General features: G+C 35.4%; 1 protein-coding gene across 2 annotated transcripts; it reads left to right on the forward strand.

Moving 5' to 3' along the window:
* Positions 1-26363, forward strand: Rlb1. 2 transcript variants are annotated; one of them, XM_069831392.1, is made up of 5 exons: positions 2-195; positions 1071-1232; positions 9991-10062; positions 16434-17289; positions 26107-26363. In XM_069831392.1, the coding sequence occupies exons 1-5, from the start codon at positions 169-171 to the stop codon at positions 26214-26216; spliced, it is 1227 nt and encodes a 408-aa protein (XP_069687493.1). In that variant the 5' UTR covers positions 2-168; the 3' UTR covers positions 26217-26363. The 2 variants fall into 2 exon arrangements, with proteins under 2 accessions (XP_069687494.1, XP_069687493.1); XM_069831393.1 differs by lacking the exon at positions 9991-10062 and having other exon boundaries at positions 1-195.
* The last annotated feature ends 540 nt before the right edge of the window (positions 26364-26903 follow it).

Raw genomic sequence — 26903 nt, forward strand, 5'->3', positions numbered from 1 at the left:
TGTTGTCAAGGTTTGCAATTCTGCTTTTGTACATATGGCGATATGGACATGTGGAAGAGATAATTTAATGACGAATTCATATATTTATTTGTAACCACGTGGGTAACTATACACGTACTGGCAATTTACGTTATACGGAAGAATGTAAAATTCGATTTAGGCCGAGAAATGGATAAACTGACTGTGAATACACAGGTAAGCATGGTTTTTTCTCACGATGTGTCAACAACTGACATGAATGTCGAGTGTTAAGAATAAAACAGTTTTTTTACTTACTAGCCAAGATTGTTAAAAAATGTTGAGGTAATTTGTTAGGAGACGTCGTTGCATATAGACCACTTTTACACGTTTTAGTATACAACGTATACTAAAACACTAACCTAACCTAACGTAACCTGTCACAGATTAAGGAAAAGGTTAGGTTAGTTTAGGGTGTTAGTATATTTTGCAGAAACAAATTTTAGGTTTAGTGTGAAAGTGGTCTATATGCAACGACGTCTCCTAGCAAATTACCTTGCTTACTTACAAATGGCTATATCATCATAATCCACCGCCCTCAAATCCATTTTAATATTACCGTATCCTCCCATCTACGTCTCGACCTCCCTTCGGTCTCCCAACTGACACTCTATATGCATTTCAGGATTCGCCCATACGTGCTACATGCCCTGCCCATCTCAAACGTCTGGATTTAATGTTCCTAATTATGTTCCTAAAATTTGTTTTTGCAAAATATACTAAAACCTTAAACTAACCTAACCTTTTCCTTAATCTGTGACAGGTTACGTTTGGTTAGGTTAGTGTTTTAGTATACGTTGTATACACTAAGGTTAGGTTTAGTGTAAAAGTGGTACTTACTTACAAGTAAGTATATAAGTTACTGTTGGCTCATCTTTCTTGAATTAAAAATACACAAATTCATTTTTGTATATGTGATATTAAAAAAATTGCTTTTGATATACATTTGTAATTATTTACTTATCGGTAGTAGTATTTGTTCTGCTCTTGAATTATTTTTCTATATATTTAATTACTTACTGTGTAAAAATTGTAGCTTAATGTAATTTCAGATTGTTTCAATGCGACGTGAAGTAAGAAGAGCTAGAGTACATGTAATTAATAAGTTGGTTCGAGAATCAAAGAAACTGAAGAACAAAAATGGTTCAGAAGAACAAAAGAAAAAGAACGAAAGAAAAGCTGAAAGGTTTATGGAAGAAGTTTTTATAATTAAGGTTAGTATATTGACCAGGAATATAGTGTGGGTGATTCGTATGTGTTGCTGTATACTTCTTATCCAGAGGATGGTGCGAACAGTGATTATAATGATTAAGTTAGGTAGCCCTGATCACATATATAACAAATTGATCATCTCCATGTTGAAATCGGTAACATGTGGAATAGAACAACCACCAGGATCGTCACTGTTAATTGAAAACGACCATGCAATTCAAAGAGAGTTATAACTATAACATGACTTCTTATGCAGTAGCTAAATTGCAGCATAGTGAAATTGATAAAAGTTGTTGCCGTCAAAGCATATAAGATTGAGCACTCTGTTATATATGTGAGCTGGAGTTATAGATTGATTGTTTCACGAGTACAGTAGCTTGTTAAACCCACTGAAACTTTATACACCATTATAACATGCAATGCAATAACATTTCATGTAGAGAGTGGACCCCAGACAGAAATTATGAGCAAGTGGATGATGTATAACTAGACTTACTGTATTATTACATTTATTTCAATGCAATTGACACGTCGTGACTAGTATACTAGATTAAAATGAAGCCCAACAATGAACACTTTCACTCGAAATGGAGTACAGCTGAGCTACTGTTTCGTGGTCCACAGTGAACGTTACTGTGACATTCTGGTTCCATTCTGAACAGTTTTAGAGGAAAATAACAAAGTGTTACTTAAACATATACAAATAAGTGAATATTGTAATATATAAATAAGTGAATATTGTACCACGTACAGCAGAGTCCGTATAGGTCAGTTTCTGTCAGATGCGTTTCCAATTCACTGTGGGCTAAAGCAAGGAGATGCACTATCACCTTTACTTTTTAACTTTGCTCTAGAGTATGCCATTAGGAAAGTCCAGGATAACACAGAGGGTTTGGAATTGAACGGGTTACATCAGCTGCTTGTCTGTGCAGATGACGTGAATATGTTAGGAGAAAATCCACAAACAATTAGGGAAAACACGGGAATTTTACTGGAAGCAAGTAAAGAGATAGGTTTGGAAGTAAATCCCGAAAAGACAAAGTATACGATTATGTCTCGAGACGAGAATATTGTACGAAATGGAAATATAATAATTGGAAATTTATCTTCTGAAGAAGTGGAGAAGTTCAAATATCTGGGAGCAACAGTAACAAATATAAATGGTACTTGGGAGGAAATTAAACACAGGATAAATATGGGAAATGCCTGTTATTATTCGGTTGAGAAGCTTTTATCATCCAGTCTGCTGTCGAAAAATCTGAAAGTTAGAATTTATAAAACAGTTATATTACCGGTTGTTCTGTATGGTTGTGAAACTTGGACTCTCACTTTGAGAGAGGAACATAGGTTAAGGGTATTTGTGAATAAGGTGCTTAGGAAAATATTTAGGACTAAGAGGGATGAAGTTACAGGAGAATGGAGAAAATTACACAACACAGAACTGCACGCATTGTGTTCTTCACCTGACATAATTAGGAACATTAAATCAAGACGTTTGAGATGGGCAGGGCATGAAGCACATATGGGCGAATCCAGAAATGGATATAGAGTGTTAGTTGGGAGGCCGGAGGGAAAAAGACCTTTAAGAAGGCCGAGACGTAGGTGGGAAGATAATATTAATATGGATTTGAGGGAGGTGGGATATGATGGTAGAGACTGGATTAATCTTGCTCAGGATAGGGACCAATGGCAGGCTTATGTGTGGGTGGCAATGAACCTCCGGGTTCCTTAAAAGCCAGTAAGTAAGTAAGTGAATATTGTACCATACAGGAGTAGTGACGAAATCACATTAAAAATACAAATACTCAAATACTATATGACAATGAAATACCCCAAACGATAATGTAAAAACATTTTCCGTTTTCGAGGAAAACAAAGTATAACCTATATATCCACCAGAATACCTCAAGAAAAACAACAGCAAATCAGACTCAAGATCATACCTCTAAGAAAAATACTGCTTTCTTTCCGTACCACAGGCATGTGACGGACTGCATCAGTAAGATCCTGAAACATCACAATGGAGAGATGATCTTCTTGCCAACAAAGTAGATTTGCAATAGGCCAACTACCTTGCATTCTGCTCTACAAACAACTAAGACCAATATTGGGAAGCACGTGCAAAACTGTCTTCCTAATACTTTTTTTTTTTAATACAGGGTCTTCGCTCAGCGAGTTCCCGGGCGCTAGCACGGAAGCGAGATGCAGGAGATAACCAACACACTCTGGGAAATTTCATGTGTGTTTGATGCTATAAGCACCTACCTTAGTTTTCGAAGTGTTGTCCCTCGGCGCGAATATAAGCCTGACACCTTCTTCTTCAGTCAGTTGCTCGAAGAATGGTGTCAGGATTACTCGAACATACTGGTCTGAATTAATTGTTTCTTCATAAAAGATTGGTCCTATAATTTTGTTCGCAATGATCGCACACCACACTCCGATTTTACTGTCATGTAAAGGAAGTTCATGAAAATCGTGTGGATTTTCTTGACTCCAATACCTGTGTTTTGACTATTTACACGCCCTCGTAATGTGAACCAAGCTTCATCTGTAAAAAATGTAAGTCCTGGATCGAGAGAACCATCATGAACTGATTGTTGAAACCACCTGCAGAATTCTGATCTTGCTTGACTGTCTGGAGGTTCTAAATTGTGCACATTCCTAATCTTATAAGGCTTTAATTTTAACAGTTAGGTTGCAGTATGAGTTGCTGTTTCAGATATTCCACACTGTGCAGCAAGACGTCTTAAAGATTTTCTAGGGCTAGCCTCTAATTTCTCCTCCGTTAGAATACGGCATTTTTTTTTTTTCAGGTTTCTTATTTAATATAGACCCTGTTTCGCGAAATTTCTTAGCAATTTTATAAATTGTATGTTTACTTGGAGGATGAACTCCTGGAAACTGTCTTACAAATTTGTGACGACACCTTCTCCAAGATGAATATTTCACAAATGCATTATTTATAAATACCCTTTGTGGGACTGGAAAGTCCATATAACATCACATTCCTACTGGGAATCGAACCTGAATCCGCAGAAAAGTTATCAATTGAGCCAAAGCAGAAGACAGTGTCGAATTATAAAGCATGCACACACGATATTTCACGTTACCCGAACTGTATTGAAGAAACCAATTATAAATTTACACTGCACTGAAAAAGCACGCACACACGATATTTCACATTAAGCGATCTGTAATGAAGAGACGGACTGACGCATATCGAAGCGAGTGAGTCACTGCCTCAAGACGACCAATACTAGCCGTAAGGTACAGCGAGGTCATGCAGATAAGGCACGTTGTCTTTGCGGTATAACATTTTAAGCGTACAATCGGTACTTGTCACTGTTATTATTTCAAATCTTTGCTCGTTGTATGTTTTAAGAGAATAGCCATTGGTAAAGTTATAAGTTGCATTAGATGTGTATAAAAAAAAGGATCAGCAAAGGACAAACGAGACAGCATGCAGGATTCCATGCTCATGAGGTACTATGTACAGTTATCAAAAGAAAAAGTGGCCGCTCTCTTGAAACAAAGTTCCCTTCGGGTATCTTCGCTACAATTCGGAGACAGGCGATGTTACATGTTGTTGGACCACGTTGCCTGATATCTACAGTTATAATTGAAGTAGTCTGCGTGTTATTCGATAGCATAATGGTAGCGTTCCGGCCTCTTATTCGTGAGGTCTTGAGTTCAAATACAACCTCGTGCTTTTTATGTTCTTTTTTGTTTTGTTTTTAAGAGAGAGAGAAAATATTGCTCCTTTCTCTTTTACGATTATTTTAGTAATTAACATCAGGTTCATTAATATATTATGCCATGACTTTATCATTATGACATTGTGGCTGCAAATGGAAAGAAAAAAGATTTTATTCTCAATAAAAATATCTTTCGTGGCATAAACAAAACAAATTTACTGGCGTCGGCCTTAGAACATTCAAACAATTAAGCGTTCAAAAAACAAAACAAAAAGCCACAATTCAATATTTAGTCTATCTTCCCCTTATCTCGATCATCTTGCAGTCGAGTGGACATGGAATCGACTAGTCTTTGCAAATAACGACTGTTCTTAGACATGATATTCCAGGCATTCTGAACATACATACATAAGTGTTCTGCCCATGGACAGGTCTTTCATTGCAAACTCAGCATTCTCCAATCTTTCCTATTTTCTGCCTTCCTCTTAGTCTCTGCATATGATCCACATATCCTAATGTCGTCTATTATTCTTTTCAACCAGAGACCCAACCAATTCCTTTTTCTCTTTCTAATCAGTTTCAGCATCATTCTTTCTTCACCCAATTTTTCAAACACAACTTTATTTCTTATTCTGATCTGTCCACTTCACACGCTCCGTTCTTCTCCACATCCACATTTCAAATGCTTCAATTCGTTTCTCTTCATTTCGTCGTAATGTCCCTCCCCATACAATGCCACACTCCACATAAAGCACTTCACTAGTCTCTTCCTTAGTTCTTTTTCCATAGATCCGCAGAAGATCCTTCTTCTTCTATTAAAAGCTTCCTTTGTTCATGTTTGCAGTTTTTCTTGGGAAGGATAAATGCGGTAACTTCCCATTGCTTTCTGCACACCACTATCTCTTTCGCATCTTATTAGATTCCAGGGGCCCAGGCGTGGAGATGAGGAGAGTGGATTTGACTAATTGGGTCCTCCGGACTTCACCGAAATTTACCGCAAGGGTTAAATAGTTCTATCAGAATGTTTGACCCGATTTGAGACTGGGAAATCCCAATTAGCCTTTGCCCCACGCATCCTGGACTAGCTTTTACAAATCATCAGAAAATCTTAGAGCATGATTGGGCCAATGTTTCCAAACTTTTGCCCTTGTAGCTCAGCGGAAGAACGTCGGAGATGTCAGTGTCTCAGGTTCAATTCCTCGTCACTCCTTTTCATTTTATTTTAGTTCAAGATAGTATAATATAATAATACAAAAAGAAAAACTAACATCAGTATTATGCAACTGTATTGTTCCAAACCTAATATTAAATTTATGTTATTTATATCGCTAAAGAACGATAACTGAGTATAAATTATAACTTGAATATTATTTATGTCGCTAAAGAACGATTACAATATAGGCTAAATAACTTTAATATTATTTATACATTATCACTAAAGAACGATAACAGACTATAAATGATAAATATCAGTTTGTTTAATTAATATAAGATATTATATAATACGTATTTAATTATCCAAATAAAATAACCTATTTACAAAGAAAAATGGTTATTTTTATTATTATAATTACTTACATAAAATACAGATTATTTATATCGCGAAAGAACAATAACAATATAAATAACTTGAATATTATTTATAATGCTAATGAAGGAAAACAGAATATAAATGATAACTTGAATATTATTTATATCGCTAAAGAACGAGAACAGAATATAAAAAACGTGAATATTATTCATATCGTTATAAAACGATAACAGAATACAAATGATGACTTGAATTTTATTCATATCTCTAAAGAACAATAACAAAATATAAATAACTTGATATCGATAAAGAACGATAACAGAATGTAAACGATAATTTGAATATTATTTAAATCACTAAAGAACGATTAAAAAATAAAATGGAACCTTGAAGATCCGAACCCACAACCTTCAAATCATTAAGCAAGTACTCTACTGCTGGTCTACGAGGCACAGATATGGAACACTTTCATAGTTCCGGAACTGCTTGTACAAGCACATGCATCGTGTAATATCGCCGCGACCTGAAGTGGACTTAGAAAATATTCACTCTTCACGAATGCGGCCACTTTTTTTTTTTTGACAACTGTACATTGGTATGACACAACAGAGTGTCAGGATTCGTCATACAGAACACAGAAGAAACTGTCAGTTGGGACAGATAGATAAATCGGCAGTGGTATAACATGTGTTCCAAGAAGGTGAACATGACATTCGTTTCGAGGACACAAACGTCCTCAGTAACACTTCACATTTTTTCCCCTTGCTACATCAGGAAGCTATTGAAATTCAGGAACACCTGAACAGTTTCAACAGAAAGGAAGAAGGTTAGAAACTTAGTAAATTTTTGGTACCCAGTCTTGAGATGTACACAAACAAAACCTGATCACCCACAACCTAACGCCATTGCCCTGAATGAGAACATTGGACCATAAAGCACAGACCACACACGCAATAATAAACCCCATCCCCCCTCCTCCACCTGCAGTATCAGTTACCCTGGATATGCTGAGAAGATCATTTTGCTCACATGTGCCTCGACACTGAAGATGTTTGCTGCAGTAGTAGACGGAACATCTATTAGCAACACCACTAGTAGAGCAATGACTCTCAGCCCTGAAAATCCTTGTTCCAGCATGACTTAAATTCATTACTTGTACAATGAGGCATCCTTACTCTTTCATTTCATTGGCCAAATAAACTTAATTTAGGTCTAAATTAAGAGTGTAGACTTAACTTTATTTCTGATACAAAGAATCACAATATTTAGAGCTGAATGTTATCAAACTGAAATATTTTCGTAGGCTATGTTGTGCTGTTTTAATGAGAAGCAAGTCGAAATGTTGTTGTTTTCTAATGCCAGGCGTTTGACAATAAAGTCATTTGACCTCTTGCACTCCAATATTTTTCAAAGATATTGTCATAGTCAGTCACTGAAGCACAGATTTTGAGGTGTTCCGAATCCATTTCTTGATTTGAATTGCACAATGGGTAGTTAGGAGATTGATATATTCCAATTCTATGCAGGTGCTTGGCCAAACAGTCATGGCCTGTTGCCAGTCTAAATGCAGCTAACAGATGATTTGCGTGGTAAATTGGGAATTAAGTGTGGATTTTGATGTAGAGAGTTCCATTTTTTCCCCTTGAGATTGTGTTATCAAATTTTGTTTGTTGAAGTCTAAGTATGTAGATTTAATAAATCTTTTCACAGAGTAATACGTAGATTTAGTAATAGGTCTGTAAGTAGCAATGTTGCCCTTCTTTGCTAAACCATCCGCATTCTCGTTTCCCAGGATTCCACAATGGGATGGTATCCATTGGAATACAATTCTTTTATTGAGTGTTATTAATTGAGAGAGCATTTTAGTTATTTCTGCTGTTTGAGGTGAATGTGCGTGTCTATATTGATAGAATACCTGCTTTGGAATCTGCTATGGCACTAAAATCGTCCTCCAGTGACTTAAGAGGGAAAGCTGGTGATCAACAAGATCTCCCAACTAGGTCTAGTAGACCCATCGACCAACAGCAGGTGTGGTCCTCCAGATATTCTGGGGGTTATGTGTGGATGAAGTAGCCACCAAAACATTAAAATATGGTGTTCACTTAAATCGGCTACAACTTGCCATTTAACCACTCCAATATGAAATGAGTCGAAATGTTGATAGGCATTGATAGGGAGGAGAAGTGAATTGATATGGTACTCTGTATATGCTGTATATGAAGACACATAAGCAAGTAATAGTAAATGTTAAATACGAAGCATTTTTATCACTAGACTTCGGATTTTAGGTAAAAACCTATTTTGTTCCTCATGATATATACAAAAGAGAAGTTGTATATATACGAATTATGGAAATATATGTTCGAAAATGGTGGTCCTATACAACCTAAAAATACCTAATTTCACGTTAGAAACTATTTTTACCTAATTTTACATTTTCCAATTTCTACAGTTGGTAATATGGAAACGCTGTGTAATTCTGTATGCCAATCGTGCCTTGATAACAATTGCAGCTAGTAATCTACACTGATGCAGCCCCGTACATGATTGCTGCCATTAAATTACTTAAAGTATTTTACTCTGCCTTGCTCCATATTACTTGTCTTGCCCATGCCATGAATCGCGTAGCTGAGACTATACGGCTTGAATATCCACAAGTGAATAAGCTGGTTTCCACAATTAAAAAGATTTTTATTAAAACACCTACGAGGATTCAGTTATTTCGAGAGCAACTTCCCAATGTGCCACTTCCACCAGAACCTATTCTTACCCGATGGGGAACATGGTTACAGGCCGTGGAATATTACAGCAAGTATTTGGAGGACATTAAGAACTTTGTTTTGAAACTGGGGGAGGATGCAGTGAGCATTACTTCAGCTAAAAAACTTCTGCAGGACCCAAAAATTGCCCGGGATATTGCATTCATCAAATCACATTATGTATTCCTGGTCCCCATTATTAATGCTCTAGAGTCTTCAGGCAAACTGGTCTACACGCAACTGGGATTGATAGAAGAGGTGACAGAAAAAATCAACTTGGTTCCTGGTTATGTTGGTGAAAAAGTTTCTGAAAAACTCAAATCAGTGCTTCAAAAAAACCCAGGACTGACAGTTCTCTGCACAGTTGCTGACATCTTGGCTGGCGAAACACCTGAACATGAATGTGCTGTTCCCTTGCATCTAATACCAACATTTAAATATGCTCTGGTGTCATCAGTTGATGTGGAATGCTCATTTTCGGCATATAAGATGGTGTTATCTGAGAAGCGATGCAGTTTCTCAATGCAAAACTCAGAAAAGGTGTTAGTTGTTTACTCTGGCTCTAATTATGGACATGTACAATGAAATAATGTCAAATGTTTCGGCTAATTTGTAATGGGAAATGAAATGTCATTTTTTGTTCACCTATTTTTGTAATTTTAGAACCTATTTTGATTTGTGATAGAACCAATTTTAGGTACCTAATTTAAGATTTTTAGGACCTAAAAGTCCGAGGTCTACATCACATAACCTGTTTTTCTCTTCACTTTTACAGAAGCTGAAGGATGATGAAATATCAAAATTTGCACTCTGTAATACTAGACCAGCAAGTGAAATACTGAGTGATGTAAGTACCTTTCAGCAATGTATTTCCTTCGAAATAGTACTAGGCTATTAATGAAAACATTGAGATGCATTGTTGCTTCTAGCGACCTTTTAACTTAGTTTTGTACACAACAATGATTTTAATTTCAGTTAAACCTATATCATTGACAGCAACAATGTAAGTTTATTTTGAAAAACTGTTCAGATCACTTACTGTTAAGATCTCCAGACAGGATCGATTAGGACCTTCTTTGACTTTGTTAGTCTGTCTGAGTTGCAGATAACTGTTGGGTAGGATTTATTAGCCCTGATAACAGGCTAATAGGCGAAAATGACGACTAATAGGGTTAAATTTTGCCTGGGTGGCTGGTTAGCTCAGTTGGTAGAACAACCGACTGTGGACTGTAAGTTTCTGAGTTCAGTCCCAGGTGGTGGTAGAATTTCACTTATTACTGCACTTCCAGAACAAACCCGGGGTCCACTCAGACTATCGTTAAATCGGCAGACTGGGTCTTGAGAATAAAATGCATTCAGAGTGTGATGCTGACCATACTATCTCATTCTAGTGCCAAGGTTATGAAAACATAAAGTTCTACCTCTTGACTCATGCGTCTTCATGGCATCCCCTTTAGGATATCTTAGCTATCTTAAATTTTAGCTGGAGTGCTTTCATTCAGAAACAGAATTCTTTTATGTGCTGTAGAAGACGAAGAAGCTGTATTAAAAGAAGAAAAAGGATTTTTTATTTTAAGTGAAGAAGTTGAACTAGCACTTAAGGAAATAAGGAATGCAAAAGCAACAGGAATTGATGGAATTCCCACTGAATTAGTGAAATGCTTGGGTGAAGACAAGAAGCAAATTCTATCATTATGCAACGAAATAGCCTATATGAGAAAGGCGAAGATTTTACGGAGACAGTGTTGATTCCAGTACTGAAGAAAAATAATGCCAATAAATGTATGGAGTTCAGGACTATCAGTCTAATATCATAATATCACACTCTGCAAAGATTCTGTTGCAAATACTGAATCGACGTTTATATTCCAAGATTGAAGAAAGATTGGAAGAAGAGCAATTTGGCTTCAGGAAGGGAAAAGATACGAGAGATGCAATTGGACTGCTACGGACAATTGGCGAAAGATACCTAGAGAAGAATGAAGAAGTGTATGTAGTATTTGTGGACCTAGAAAAGGCTTTTAACAGAATGGATTGGAATAAACTAATGAGAATCCTAAAGAAAATTGGCGTGGATTGGAAAGAGAGGAGACTGTTCAGTAATCTTTATATGAAACAACGAGTGAAAGTCAGAATAGGAGAAGAAATGTCAGAAGGAAGTAAAATAGGGAGAGGAGTACGATAAGGATGTCCTTTATCACTTACCCTGTTCAACATCTACTTGGAGAATTTGTTTTTAGAACATGGGAGGAGTGATAGTAGGAGGAAGAAGAATAAATTGCATAAGATTTGCTGATGATATAGCGTTGTTAGCAGAAGAGGAAATGGTACTAAAGGATATGCTACTGGAGCTAAATAACAGCTGTGAGCAGTATGGGATGAAGATAAATGCAAATAAGACGAAGAGCATGGTCGTAGGGAGAAAAATACAGAAGATAAACTTGCGAATTCTAAATGAGGCAGTAGAGCAAGTGGACAGCTTCAAATACTTGGGGTGTACTATAAGCAGTAACATGAGCTGCTGCCAGGAAGTCAAAAGGTGAATAGCAATGGCCAAGGAAGCTTTTAATAGAAAAAGGAGCATCTTCTGCGGACCTCTGGAAAAAGAACTAAGGAAGAGACTAGTGAAGTGCTTTGTGTGGAGTGTGACATTGTATGGGGCAGAAACATGGATATTACGACGAAGTGAAGAGAAGCGAATAGAAGCATTTGAAATGTGGATATAGAGAAGAATGGAATGTGTGAAGTGGACAGACAGAATAAGAAATGAAACTGTGTTGGAAAGAGTGGGTGAAGAAAGAATGATTCTGAAACTGATCAGGAAGAGGAAAAGGAACTGGTTGGGTTACTGCCTTCTGAAAGATCCACTGGAAGGAATGGTGAACGGGAGATAAGTTCAGGGCAGAAGAAGATATCAGATGATAGACAACATTAAGATATATGGATCATATGAGGAGACAAAGGAGAAAGCGGAAAATAGGAAAGATTGAAGAAAGCTGGATTTGTAGTGAAAGACCTGCTCTTGGGCAGAACACTAAATTAATGAATGAATGAGTCTAATAGGTCTACATGCAGAGATAAAATCCAATATTCTGACTTTGAAATTGATGTAGGTCTCATTCATTTGCAGAATTTTGTTAACCCTGATGAATTATATGAAGATTTTTATGAATAAAAAGAACAATTGGCTAGATAATTAAATGGAGAAGGAAATCAGTGTTGTTGAAAAGTAGGTTTACCTTCTTTCTGAAGTGAATATAACAAATAATGCGGAAGTTTTCCCGTTCAGAATATCAGGCTTTAGTGCCTATGTTTTAGTTTTTCTATTTAGTGAAGTTTAAGTGGTCAAAAAATAAGTGTTCTGTGGACTTGATAAAGGCTGAACTATTACATTTCTCAACTTCAAACCAGTCATTCAGAGAATTTATCTTGGAGAATAAAAATAATACAAAATTACTTAAGGCTGATCATCTGTTAAATATGAGTGCTGTCAGTAGTGCGTCATGTTTTTCTAGCTATGAATGGTGTAATTACACTTACACTGCAAATATATGTAAGCTTAATGTACATGTTCTGTAAATATATAGTTGACTCCCGATAATTCACAGTAATTAATGCACAAACTTCTGTGAAATATCGAGAGTAGCGATTTTTTTTCGCAAATTTTTTTTATTACAATGTGTTTGGCCATATGTCCGCAATGATTGACCAGCCGCACTTCTGCCACTGAGATGGCAAGTGCACTTGTGCAACTTAACTCGTTAGAACTTAGGTATACATAACACATCATCATTTGGTACTCACTCTGCTCACAGAAGATACTGTTTGTGATGTCCATTTTCTTGTACGGATATTTCACACCTTCTTATGAAAATGTCATTCACACACACACACACACACACACTCTAGTTCTTCATTATTTACTTTTTGTAACACCCAGTTACAAAAATTAACTCTGGGATTGTAACTTTGGGACTGTAATTCATGACAAGATGGAATTCTATAGGGTTTTAGTTTCAATAATTTTGTTGCCACTCCCCCAGAAATCCCTGTTTGATGTGCTAAACATCTCAGAGACTTGCGTGGGCCACGCTCTAATGCTGCACCAATTTCATCCAGTTTTTCCTCCGTAAGAACACAGCATTTTTATCATCTTTTTCTGTCATTAGAGAACGTGTTTCATGAATATATTAAATAGTCTTAATATTGTTATTTTAGAGGGTACTGGCCTGTCGGGAAATTTAAGTCTGAATTTTCGCCTCGTTGAAGCACACGATTTTCTATTCTTTAAGTGCATGTTGTATATGTAAATATGTTCCCTTAATGAATATCTGTTTACCACAATAAAATGGTCTGCTCTCCATCTCAGCTAAATGAATACTGCCAGAGATCAAGTTACAGATAAACTGTTTTACTTATAGATGTCGTAGTGTTGATATGAATTGGAATGTCTTGACTAGCTGTGCCAGCATACATGTCGTCTTAGCAGAAGAAGTGAGTCTCCCACCGGGCACGTGGCCGGTCAGTCATCACGGACATATGGCCCAGACGCACTGTATTATATGAAGTCTAGTAAAAGTTACTCTGACAGGTTCATTTATTAAAATACACTTAAAAATCAAGTGCAAAATGTGAATCAGAGCAAAACATTTTGAAACATTATAATAGGAGAGAATTTTTCTCCGTTCCACTACTCTTTCATCGTATGATGACGCAGAATATCTGCATGGAAATATCATATGTACTTCAGTACATTAAAATAATATATATGATATGCGTAAATCACTTTGTGATTTAAGACGGCGCATATTCCATCAGATCCCGGCCAATCAATCACTCATATGAGTGCACCTCCGCACATATGTGGACATTGTCCTACGTTCATAGATATCTCTGACGTAGTGCAGAGGGCAGGTCACTAAAGGGAACCCAAGAGGTGGAACTTAAACTGAGAGGATTCGATCTGACACCAGGATGGGAATCCTGTGTGGCTTAGTGGATAAAGCATCAGCACGTAGAGCTGAAAACCTGGGTTCAGATCCCGGTGCCGGAGAGAATTTTCTCCGTTCCACTACTCTTTCATCATACGATGATGCAGAATATCTGCATGTAAATTGCTGTTGTTGTTTTCTAATGCCAGGCATTTGACAATAAAGTCATTTGACCTCTTGCACTCCAATATTTTTCAAAGATATTGTCATGGTTAGCCACTGAAGCACAGATTTTGAGATGTTCTGAATCCATTTCTTGATTTGAGTTGCACAATGGACAGTTAGGAGACTGATATATTCCAATTCTATGCAGATGCTTGGCCAAACAGTCATGGCCTGTTGCCAATCTAAATGCAGCTACAGACGATTTGCATGGTAAATCGGGAATCAACTGTGGATTATGATGCAGAGAGTTCCATTTTTCTCTTGAGATTGTGTTATCAAATTTTGTTTGTTGAAGTCTAAGTATGTAGAGAGTAATACGTAGATTTAGTAACAGGTCTGTAAGTAGCAGTGCTGCCCTTCTTTGCTAAAGCATCCGCATTCTCGTTTCCCAGGATTCCACAATGGGATGGTATCCATTGGAATACAATTCTTTTATTGAGTGTTATTAGTTGAGAGAGCATTTTATTTATTTCTGCTATTTGAGATGAAGGTGTGTGTCTAGAGACTATTGATAGAATAGCTGCTTTGGAGTCTGACAATATAACTGCATTTTTAAATTTATTGATGTGGCAGAGAAGATTCCTCATATGTACTTCGGTACATTAAAATAATATATATTATAATAGGAGGTATGCAGTACTGCAGTGGGATAGAATCTTAAAACAAGAAACACAAGTTTTACAAAATATCATAAGACACTAGTTTAACAAAAGTAATGTAAACTTTTTTACTTTTTTGGTTTCTTAACTTCATTTTTTCTGATTTCAGATCTCAAATTTTGTTAGAGGGAGATAGAGAACATAAATCGAGTAAAAACAAAAATGACGTCACTTAGTCGCCTTCCCCCCAAAAAAATTGATTGTGATTTACCCATAAAGTGATTTATCAGGAGTCGACTTATTTTATAATGTTAAATCATTGCATTAGAATGACAAGGTTCTAATTGACTAACTACTTGTTTCGAGAAAAACTGCCTGAAAGTTTTTACTATCTTAGTTATCTTGATACAATCTCGACATTCTTCTGTTTTGCATACTGATCAACAAATGGCAGCTACATTGTTACATATAGAAGATCATCCTAAGATAAGGCCAATTTACACATGAAATCATTTTTTTTTAATCTTGTCATTCCAAGCCAACGAAATGTCTAAAATAGTGTTAAGAATGATAACGACCATACACCACAGCCTAGTATATACAGTCACGAAGCTTGAGTTGTGAGGGTGCTAGGAACAATAGACTGTGCTGGTACTATTTCGCATTGTCTGTATTGAGGCGATAATAGTGATCCTAGTGGTGAGCAGCTATCTATGGCTGCATATTTACTACATATTGAGCTTCTTGACTGTGTATACTAGACTGTGTTTACACCTTAAACAATAAATTATATGCTAATCCCTGGAAGTTCGCATACATCTTCCTTATTTTTTGTGAAAGTCTTCCATTTTTTTCTAAAACAAATCTGGCAACCTTATCAAATGGAGCCAAATGAAACAACATAAGTCTCCAGAAGTCTTTGGTTCATAGCAGTAATTCTTATTTACAGAATTACATCCCAAATCGATAACTTCTATAAGCAGAAAGATGGCTGTGAATTACTTACAATAAGTAATGTAAAGTTAACTATTGTGAAGATGGAGCAAGAGGTGATATGATTTTTTTAAGTCTTTGTTATTTTAGTTACTGTGTAACATGTAGGGCCTATAATGAGAAATTGAGTAGCTTAATATCAAAGACGGACATCTGACCTCAATTGAAATTTAGATAGCTGTGGATTTTATACAATTTTTCATGCTCTTTCCAGTTATAGTGAAACCATATGCAAACTCTAACACTACATTTATAAAATAAATTGTGTTAAATATTACAAAGAACACTGTGAATTAAAAAATTGCGTCTAGATAAAAACTATGAAGACAACAGATGTCCGTCTTTGATATTACGCTACTCAATTCTATTATGTTTTTCTGTCTTAATTTTATATGTTCAAAAGTTGCACTTATAAAATATGATACTGTATTTATAGCAGTGATATGTATTCAGTAATATTTTCTTTTCAGCCTGGAGAATCGTTACATAACAAAGCTTTGGCAAGACTGTCCAGTCACCCAAATGTGTCAACACATGTCAGTCAGTTTCATAGTAAGTTTCCAACATGGAATCTTACACTACCACAAATACTTTTGAGCCTTGGAAAAAAGAAGAAGAAGAAAAGCAAAAATTCGAAAGGAAGCGAAAGTGACAAGAAAACAATTACGAAACCTTCCAAAGAAACAAACGTGCAGGGAAGCTGTAATGTTTCTGATGGTGAAAACGTCAACCCACAAACATCTGTTAATTTGTGTGAAGACAGTGAAGAAGATTCTTCTGCCGAAATACAGAAAGTTGCAAAAAACATGACAAAGAAAGAAAGTAAAAAAGGATCAATTAAAGTAGGCGTACTGGATAGTGAAGCAGGGATCATAATTGCAAAGAAAAGCTCAGCAGAGGTGAAGAAGTTCACTGAACATTTGGCAGCTGTGAACAGCTGCGATGAAAATACTGAATCGGATGAAAATGTTGAATCTACATTTCCTCCTGCAGAAGGCACCACTGTAGATCCCTTCTTTGTGTGTGTAGATGGTGAAACTGAATACTTGACTAATATCAAAGTAGAAACTAGGGAGAGTGATGAAACTAACAAACAAAATAAAACTAAAGTACAAAAACACTTCTCGTGGAATAAGAACGATGATAAACAGGAAAATCGAATGGAAAGAAGAAAAATGCGTGAATATAAACCTAAAAATCCAAATTTCAGAAGTTTCCAGCAGAGAACTTCAGTGTTTAAATATAATTCTGGAGAAAAGAGAAAACAGCCAGTCTTTGTGAAAAAGACGAAGGAGGATGGCCGTGAGAAGCAGATCTCCAAAGCAGGTATTTAATAATATTTAGAGAGAAAATCCTAAGAGGATAGTTGCCCTTTTTGAAGAGATGCCAGTTAATACAGCCTCATTGATTAATTCAGTGAAAAATGTTATAAAGTAAATATTGTCGCTGCGTCTCCAAAATTTGCTACATGCTTTTTAAATATTTTGCAGGAGGAAGAAAAAGCTTTGTTACTTTTAATTCCCTTGATATTCTAAGCTATTTTCTCTAAATTTTCGTCATTTATCATGTAATGCTTGAAATTATACCGATAGTAGATTTGAAAATCAAGGGACTTAAGAGTGACAATGATTTTTTTTTTCATTCGGCTGCAAAATCTTATTAAAAACACAGTGAAATTTAGGGGCACAGCGACAATATATTATATTTTATAATAGGTACTATTATTTATTTAAAATATAGTGACTATAATGTAATCTTAAATCATTACAATTTTATAAGCATGTTAAAACAGGCAACTACCTCTTTAGGGTTTGATTTAGTTGAAATATAGTAAAACCTCACTATTTCGGACTTAATTAACTCAGAATTCGTGATAATTCAGATTGTTTTTCATTGCGTAGTAAAACATCACAGTATTGTGCCAGGCTTTAATTTACATGGAATGAATCGTCATAATTCGACAAATATTTGAGACTGTAGGCCAGTGGTGACCAAAGCGGGTGTCGTGATTACATCGTGTAATCACAGACATTCAAACAGGTACGAGGAGTTTCCTGTACATTGCTGTGTGTTTCATTCACATACTGAAGGCAAGCAGTGGTGGTATCATGTCGCTCTACAAACTCTGTCTCTACAAGCAGTAAGGGGTGGTTTCGTAAAGAATGAGGAGGAGAACTGTTTTGTTGTTCTGTCGGACAAAATGTAATATGTTTGCTCAACAGTTCAATTAGGAGTATATAGAAATATTAATTGCCACATTGAATAATGTATTATTATTATTATTATTATTATTATTATTATTACTACTACTACTACTACTACTACTACTACTACTACTACTACTACTACTACTCCTGCTGCTGCTGCTCACTAAGTATGTGTTTCTATAATTATTCTGTACGTGCATGAATATTGATATTTTTAGATCTTCTCCCTAGAAGGATAAAATTTTAGGTTTTAATCTTCTTAATCTTTAGATGAGGGTAACTATTTATTAGTTATTCATTTAATAATGATATATTAGAAAAACTGATTCAGTATTACGTGCCAATGAACTGTTAAACACCAGGAATTGACATGTCTTAAATCATAGCCAGGAAGAGAAAGATGAGATAAATAAATGTAAGGAAGTCAGCTACCTAATGGAGTTTGAAATATCTCGTGCTCTAAAGCCTTTTAATACAACAAAATTTCTCAAAAGAGTAATGATTAAAATAGCTTAATAAGTTTTTATTTTGAAAAACTACGAATTTCTCGACCAAGTATCGAGAGAAGAATTTAGAAAATTCCTGCTTATATTCAAGAGGAAGATTAAAAAAAGAAGCAAGAAAAATCGTATATCATTCACTGGCTCTTGATGACAGCAGTGACATTACTGATACAGCAAAGCTTGAGATTTTTATCCGCGGGATTGATCAAGATGTCAGTACAGGAACCACCACTGGTTGTAGTTTTCATGCCAAGTACTTTTCCTCCGTATCCTTACTTCACAGGCTGTCTGTCGCATGTAATCACTGCAGCTCGAGTTTTGGTCACTGCTGCTGTAGGCTATAAGAATTTATTCTGAACTAGACACTTTGTTATTTTCTTTGTATGCATTACATAGACATTAAATTATTAGGTAGTGACATTTCGTTTTGAAGATTTTGTGTTTGAAATTGTGCCATGTATTATCTACGAACACTGAATACATGTTAGAATGAGAGGTAGTATTACATTTCACGTCAAGGCTATTTATTGCACATGTAATATCGAATGCACTCTCTCCAAAGTATTATCTTACATTAAAAGAGATGTGTCGGCAAGTGATAAAAGAACAGTGCAGAAAAGTATCTCAACCAAAAATAAGTTTCTTCTTGAAACCATTACCAACAAATGTTGGGGATGACAATATTGCCTTGGCTTCAATCAAGGCAGTGCCGTCTCTTGGACTGCTGTGGATATAGTAATGTGGATTCAGATAACAGCAATAAATAAGTGGCACAGTATCATTCTAAATGTATGAAGTTCCAGTATAGACTTTTTCATTTTTAAGATATGTATGAGCCACCGGTGTAGCTCACTCAGTTAAGGTGCTTGCCTCCGGTCTGAAGTTGCGTTCGGGCGTGGGTTCGATCCCTGCTTGGGCTGATTACTTGGTTGGGTTTTTTCCGAGGTTTTCCCCAACCATAATGTGAATGCAAGGTAATCTATGGTGAATCCTCGGCCTCATCTCGCCAAATATCATCTCACTATCATCAATCTCATCGATGCTAAATAACCTAGTAGTTGATACAGCGTCGTTAAATAACCAACTAAAAAAAATATATATGTATAGTACAGTAGTTTATCATCAAGTGTTGTAGCTTTGAATATTACATCTTTAATCTGTTTAATCCTATTTTATTTTGACTATTACACTTTTACTACGTCATACTACTTTTGACCAATCAAACGGTACAAAAGGACGTCTTTCAATCAATCATGGCTGCTTATCACACGATTTTATCGCGTCCCTAGCATTTGTTTAATTTTATTGCTTCCCTAGCATTTGTTTATTTTTATCACTATCCTAGCATTTGTTTCTTTGTTTGTCAACATTTGAAACTGCACTGGTCTGGACGTCAAAAAAAAAAAAAAATTATAAAGCACTCCAGTCGATGCACAGCAGTTTCAAACATGACTCACATTGGCATTCAAGAACAAGAATTAATAAAGATCACTGGTCATAGCTATGCATCTTCCCTGAAATCCTATTTACAAATAAATTAAGAGCACCATTCGCAAATCCTGAATAAGTTGAGGAATACACCATGTACATCGAGTTCCACTTCTTTTACGCACACGTCCAATATAACATGAACTGAACCAACAACCACTAAAACATTCAAATTTGAAAATTGTATTTTCAATAATTGTTCCTTTTAAAATTATTCATGTTTATTTTTTATTTTATCATCCTTAATTAAAACTTTTCTAACACTTGTTTATATTATTTAGATTATGTTATAGCTTCTGCTATATGATATTATGAATAGTCACTTATTAGAGATTGTTTAATACTAAGATTTATTGAAAATCATCTGTCAAGTGATGTTGATTACTGGGATCCGGATAATTGAAGTGGAATGTAACTGTTTTCATAAAAACATAACTGAATCAACAAAGACTTCTTGACTAGTAACCGTCCACAGAGTTCAATGAAGATTCTATAGTTGGCACAACTGATAACAAGAAAACAGCTAATCATAACACATTACTACCATCTAGTGTAATATTTGTAATGTTGAGATGGTACAATAATACATTTGAAGACAGTTGTATTTTCGTAAGTCAATTAATATTTTATTGTATTGGAGTACTTCATTACTACTGATCTTTATATACTTTCTTCTAATCGTGGAATAGTCAATTAAATTCCACTCGAGTTTTGATTTTCTCTAGATAAATCAAACCTCTAGTGAGATTACTGTCGATAACATTTGTTGTTTTTATATTAAATATACTGTACAGCATTTCAGATAATATGCTCATCTAGCTTTTATTTAACCATTAGGGTACACACATGCGCTGTTATATCCTTTGTTATAACTTTGGAGAACTATTTTAGAAAACATTTTATAATTCGAACCAGGTCTTGCCCGTATTACTCCGAAATAGTGAGGGTTTACTCAATACTATGCAAATGATTATGTACAATATGGAGATAATCTCGAAGGATATTTAGGCCTATACATAAACATTTTATAGTACTGTTGGAGAGATTGTGCCAAAAAATTGAAGGCAGTTAACATAGAATTTGGAAATGATTCCTTGAACTGCAAATAATCCTATCGCCTTGTATGTAATGATTTTATATTTTTCTCTTGGGTATTGGCAACAGAGTATAATGTTTCTTATTTTTCTCTGTCCACTTCCTTCGCATGATCACAGTCATCATTGAAACAGACTGTTGGTTCAATCACCAGTGCATTTCCTTATTTATTTATAATGATTTATCGATAAGCTTCAATTAGGAATAAGCTCTTATTTGCAGCATTAATGGCAAAATGAAACCACTTATTTATTATGAAAGAGAATAATAGAATTCCAAGCTACCTTCCTGAATGATTTGTCTTTCTGGCAGTCCTGATTTTCATGCAGTTAACATTCCTATAAGGCAGTTATCGTGAAATTTGTACTCCCGATGACATCACTGGACGCAAGTTGCAATACATATGAGGTAATATCAATTGAGGAGTATAGAGCACTCTGTTCAGATTCCGGTGGCGGACTCTCAACCCAACCATCTGACTTGGACTACACGTTAATGATTTATAGATGGACAGATTATATTTTATTTCACCTTAATTTTTACTGTGTCACAACAAGGTAGGAAAATACGTCACAATTTACCACTCTTAATACAACTCGTAAATTTTCATCTGTTAGTCACGATCTTTGTTTAGATTTTACAAGTTTTCATTCAAAAAACAATTGTTCGGAAATGTACTGAATGTAGAGTTAAATAGTAGCAGCAGGCGACCTAAGATAGGACTATACAATATTTTTATATGAAGAGCATTTTAAATAAACTAAGCCAGTCTTGTGTGTTATACAATGGCAACATTTTATGTCCTCACTTATTTCCACCTCTCTTAATAACACATTGGTCCACCTAGTAGTCTTTTTTAAAGTCATATTTTGAGTCCCATCTGTTGCTTTTAGTTCATATTAATTTCTTCTATATATTTTCTTCATGCTTGGAATAACTCTTCTCCTGTTGTATTTCCTTTAAGTACAATGACATCGAGCAAATATTCTTACACAGAGAGAGATCCTTCGTAACTCCACGGGTGAAAATTACCAATTCTGCTGTATCAAATCTTTGTTTCCACCTAAAGTGAGAGATTAGACCAGAACTTGATGCATCTTTGATTTTATTTCTCGTTCAGTTAGTGTTTCAATATCCCTTCTCCTTCTTTGTAGTGTCTGTGTGTATAATTTCATACTGTTAAAAACATCAGATTATTTGGGATAAATAATGTTAGCAACTTTATTGAATTCTCTTTCATTATAGCACTTCAATGATTTTTGCTATTTCCAAAGCAATAACATAACTTGCCTGGAGTTCCTTTCACTCATATCTGGTTTCATCATATTGTAACTTTTATACAAAACAAGACTGTAACTTTTATTCAAAAGAACAATAACCACTTTCTATACTTGAATGTAAACACTCCCGTGAACAATGGGATTTCCACTCCACACAGTAACACAGTATTCGTTATTGCACTCCACAGACGACAATGACAATTTACTTGGACTATTGAGAACAACAATGTACTGCTAATCTTAACTAATGTTCACAAAGCACTATTTACAACATAGTCAGTTCTCAGTTCACAGTTCTTCTAGCTCAGTCACTCGGGTTCACAGTATCTCGAACCCCAGACCTTCAGAGACAGTCCACTGAACTTCGAACTCAGGTCCCCCAACTGCGGTCCACTGCACTCACACAAGTCGAACTCCAGTCTCGAAGCTGGCTTCACTGCTACACTGACTGGTTGACCAAAACTGACGACTGCAACTGCAACTAATCACTGCTCACTGCTCTCTTATTTATAACTAAACCATAGTTTCCAGAAAGTACGATTTCTACAGATGCCGAGAATATGGCGCCTTTCTAGGCTCCTCTGGATTTCTCCCCTCAGTTGCAGGCGCATTACTTCCCCCTCTCTGCGCGGAACAGCGTGCTGTCATCCCCCTTACATCGTGCCACACCGTAGGGACCAGCGTTTCATCTCCCCTCAGCACTCCACGGAGCTTGCTTCTGCCAGCCGCGCACAAAGTTCCCCAAAGCGCCGAGATTATTCGGTCTGCCGTCACAATATTTTAGCACTGAAACTATTATTTAAATTTGTTTTTTTTTTTTATGTTTTAATTGCTTCACCCCATTCAGCTCTACGAAAAGAAAATTAATTTTATCCTTATTTTTTACTGTATACATTTTCATCTATAAATTACATTGGATATGTTCATGCTTCCCTAATTTCGTGATAATCATTATGACATGTGTTGTAATGTCTCTCGATGTTTGGAAATTTTAGAACACAAGAGACATCTACATTGTCACCATATGCACAACAAATACTGTTCCTCTCAGTCTTCCTTAAGGGGTTAGGTACAGCTTACAGCAGTAAAATTTTTGGAAATATTCAACAATTTTTTCCTCCATTACTGTATCTTGTACAATAATGGAAATTGGTATTTGTAAAACACTGTCCTTTTGCTATATATATATATATATATAAATAAATAAATTCAAAACGGGGCAGTTACTGTGCAGTGATGAAGCATTTCCCTTATAACTCTTAAACTTATTAACTTTTTCATGTTGTCTCTCTTTTATTTTATTGCTGAAACTCATGTTTACAATATCATGCTCTTTCAACTACATTCCTTAATAAATAATATATATTTTTTATTTTGTGTTAGAAGAAAATACTGATATTTGACCATTTTTTAAAATGAATTTATTTTTTATCAGATAATCTATCAAACATAGAGAAGTGATTTTGCATCATATTGTAGATATGACATGCATAAATACACACAAAAAATTTCATCACAGAATGTTCGATACTTTCTAAGTTATGAGGGAAACGCTTCATCATTGCACAGTGAATTTTTAATTTTGAAAAAAATATAAATATTTTTTTTAAATCGTAAAAATATGTTTATCATATAGCAGAAGGACAGTGTTTTATACATACTAATTTTCATTATTGTAGAAGATACAGTAATGGAGGAAAAAAATGTTAAACATTTCCAAAATGTTACTCCTTTAAGCTGTACTGAACCCGTTAAACACACGAAGGTTTTGAGAAAGAAGCAATTTAAATCTAAGCAGGTAACCCGCCATTGATAGATGCATGTGTGCTGGAGTTGAATGGAAGGGAGGAATGAAGCAAAGACAGTTTATTGTGCTGTCCCTGTGACGTCTCTATTGTTAGTGATCACACTATAAGGCATAAGTAATATTTTTAAAGTACGGTTTTAGAAATCTATATGTTTGCGTTTATAGCAGGTATGAAGATTTTTCTCAGAAGCAACCAAGAGAAATTTGTCTTAAATTAATTACATTGAAGGTTAAACCTACACATGTTTTTGGTACATTGCAAGTCACTTTTCACGTTCATTGCCAATATCAGAAACACTCAGCCCTGCCAATAACTTGTGAATCTACTCAACTTGATATTGGTTTCATTAAACTACTGCATTTCCCATTCACGACTTAGCCTTGCAAGTGAACCAGTTATAGATAGAGAAATAGATAGATAGACGAGATAAATAGTTTATTTTGCAAAAACATGTGGAACATGTATGGCATCGTCATATACAATTTAAAATACGTGATATCATACAATGGATACAAATTAAGATACATGAATATTAAAAAACTCATCGACATCATACAATGGATTTGCCAATAATATAGTCCTAATTCGTGCCTAAACACTCGGAATGGAAGATTCCTTATATAACAGGTAGACTATTAAATAATTTGAAAGCAAAGAATAGAAAACTGTTTTGAGTAATACTGTATTTACATTTGTCAATATATAAATTTGTATTATTTCTTGTAGAATATTTATGAACAGAAGTACATGCTATGTAATTATTAATGTTATTCCGAATGTAAAGGAGACAGGCCAATACATACATAGACGGCAATGTCAAAATTTGTGACCTTATAAAAAGAGGTTTACAATGAGTTGTATTTGATACTCCATGAATTAATCTTAAAGCTTTCTTTTGTAATATGAAAAGATCTTGAGCAGAAGTATGGGTGACCCCAAAGAATAATACCATAATTTAAATGACTTTGTATATGGCTATGAAATATTATAAACAATGCCTTGTTAGGTAAATTATTCCTTAACAACCTTAACATATATAGGCCTTTACTTATTTTCTTAGCAACATAGTCAACATGAGTTTTCCATCCCATTCTAGGCTCAAGAAAGATGCCCAGAAACCTAACAGCAGTATTACTAACAGTAGTAAGACGATTAATACCAAAGTTTAATTTAACAGTTTTGTTAGAATCAATCATAAGGTTATTCGCACTACACCAATCAACAACCCTACTTGATACATCAGCAAGTTCCATAGACAATATGTCACTATTTTTGTGAATAGTATTAACGGCTAAATCATCAGCAAACATGAAAGACTCAGGTCCTATAATGAACATCGATCATTTCTCGATCATTTCTCGTGAAAAACAACTGAATAGACTATAGTGGACTTTATGGTGTCAGCAAACAGCTGGATACATTAAGAAGATTGATTGATTGATTGATTATCTTGTGAAACCAAATGGTTGTGTGCACTGTAGCTTATAGTAAGAACCTTATGGTGGGGGTATGTGAGCTAGCCATAGCTGCAAATAAAAGCATAACGAGAGAGGGAAGTCTCTCAGCCCACCTTCTGGTTCCCCTCATGCACATGTAGGTTTCACAAGATAATGGCTTATAACTGACACTTATTGCACAGGTTTTTGCTGGTTACTTCTATGCTGTCTGGTTTCCACTGACCTTTGCATGTTACACTAACAGCTTTGCATGAATCTTCTAAGAAATTTGGATTATCATTTTCTCAAAATAGGTTTTATTGCAGGTAATGATGGCCCAGTTCATCCATCATGGGAAGCAAAAAAGAAGTTGAAAGATCAACAACATGCTATATTTGCCTTCCAAGGAAAGAAAATAAAATTTGACGATGATTAATTAAAATGTGTGGCATACATGGCTACTGTCTATAGCCATACATAACACAACATCGATGATAGCAAAGTACCTACAACTTGTGCCCGATTATAAAGTTAAAGTTTTGTTGAATGTTTACTTACTGTAATAAATTTATTTAAAAAATGACTCTTTTCTCTTAAAATCCCTCTCCGATACAAATCAGTGTGGGGTTTAATTAAAGGTCTATGAAAAAGTCCAAGTTTGATATCAGTTGATGTTCTCGAGTCACACTTTGGTTTATCCAGCTCAACTAGGATTGGTGATGTCATATCCACCAAGCACCTTCACAGCCAGCCTTGCAGTACAGTATTCAGTAATAAGAGGAACATGTCTCAGCAGTCAACATCATGCCATATTGTTGTGTTTTGGATTGTAATCACGGTGAGAGAAAGACCAAGACACGAAAAAGGGAGAGAAAAAGACCAGACACGTCAGTGAGAGAGAGAGAAACTAGAATACGACAGAGAAGGACAAAGACCGGGACATGACAGAGAAAGAGAGTGATCAAGAGAGAAAGGCCAGCACACGAGAGAGAAAAAGAATACTATGACATGAAATTGAGAGAGAGAAAAATACTAGGACACGTCAGACAGAGACCAAGACACGATAGAGAGAAAAAATATGAAATGATATTGAGAGACAAATACCAGGACATGTCAGAGAGAG

This window comes from Periplaneta americana, chromosome 7 (genome assembly GCF_040183065.1).
Source record: "Periplaneta americana isolate PAMFEO1 chromosome 7, P.americana_PAMFEO1_priV1, whole genome shotgun sequence".
NCBI lineage: Eukaryota > Metazoa > Arthropoda > Insecta > Blattodea > Blattidae > Periplaneta > Periplaneta americana.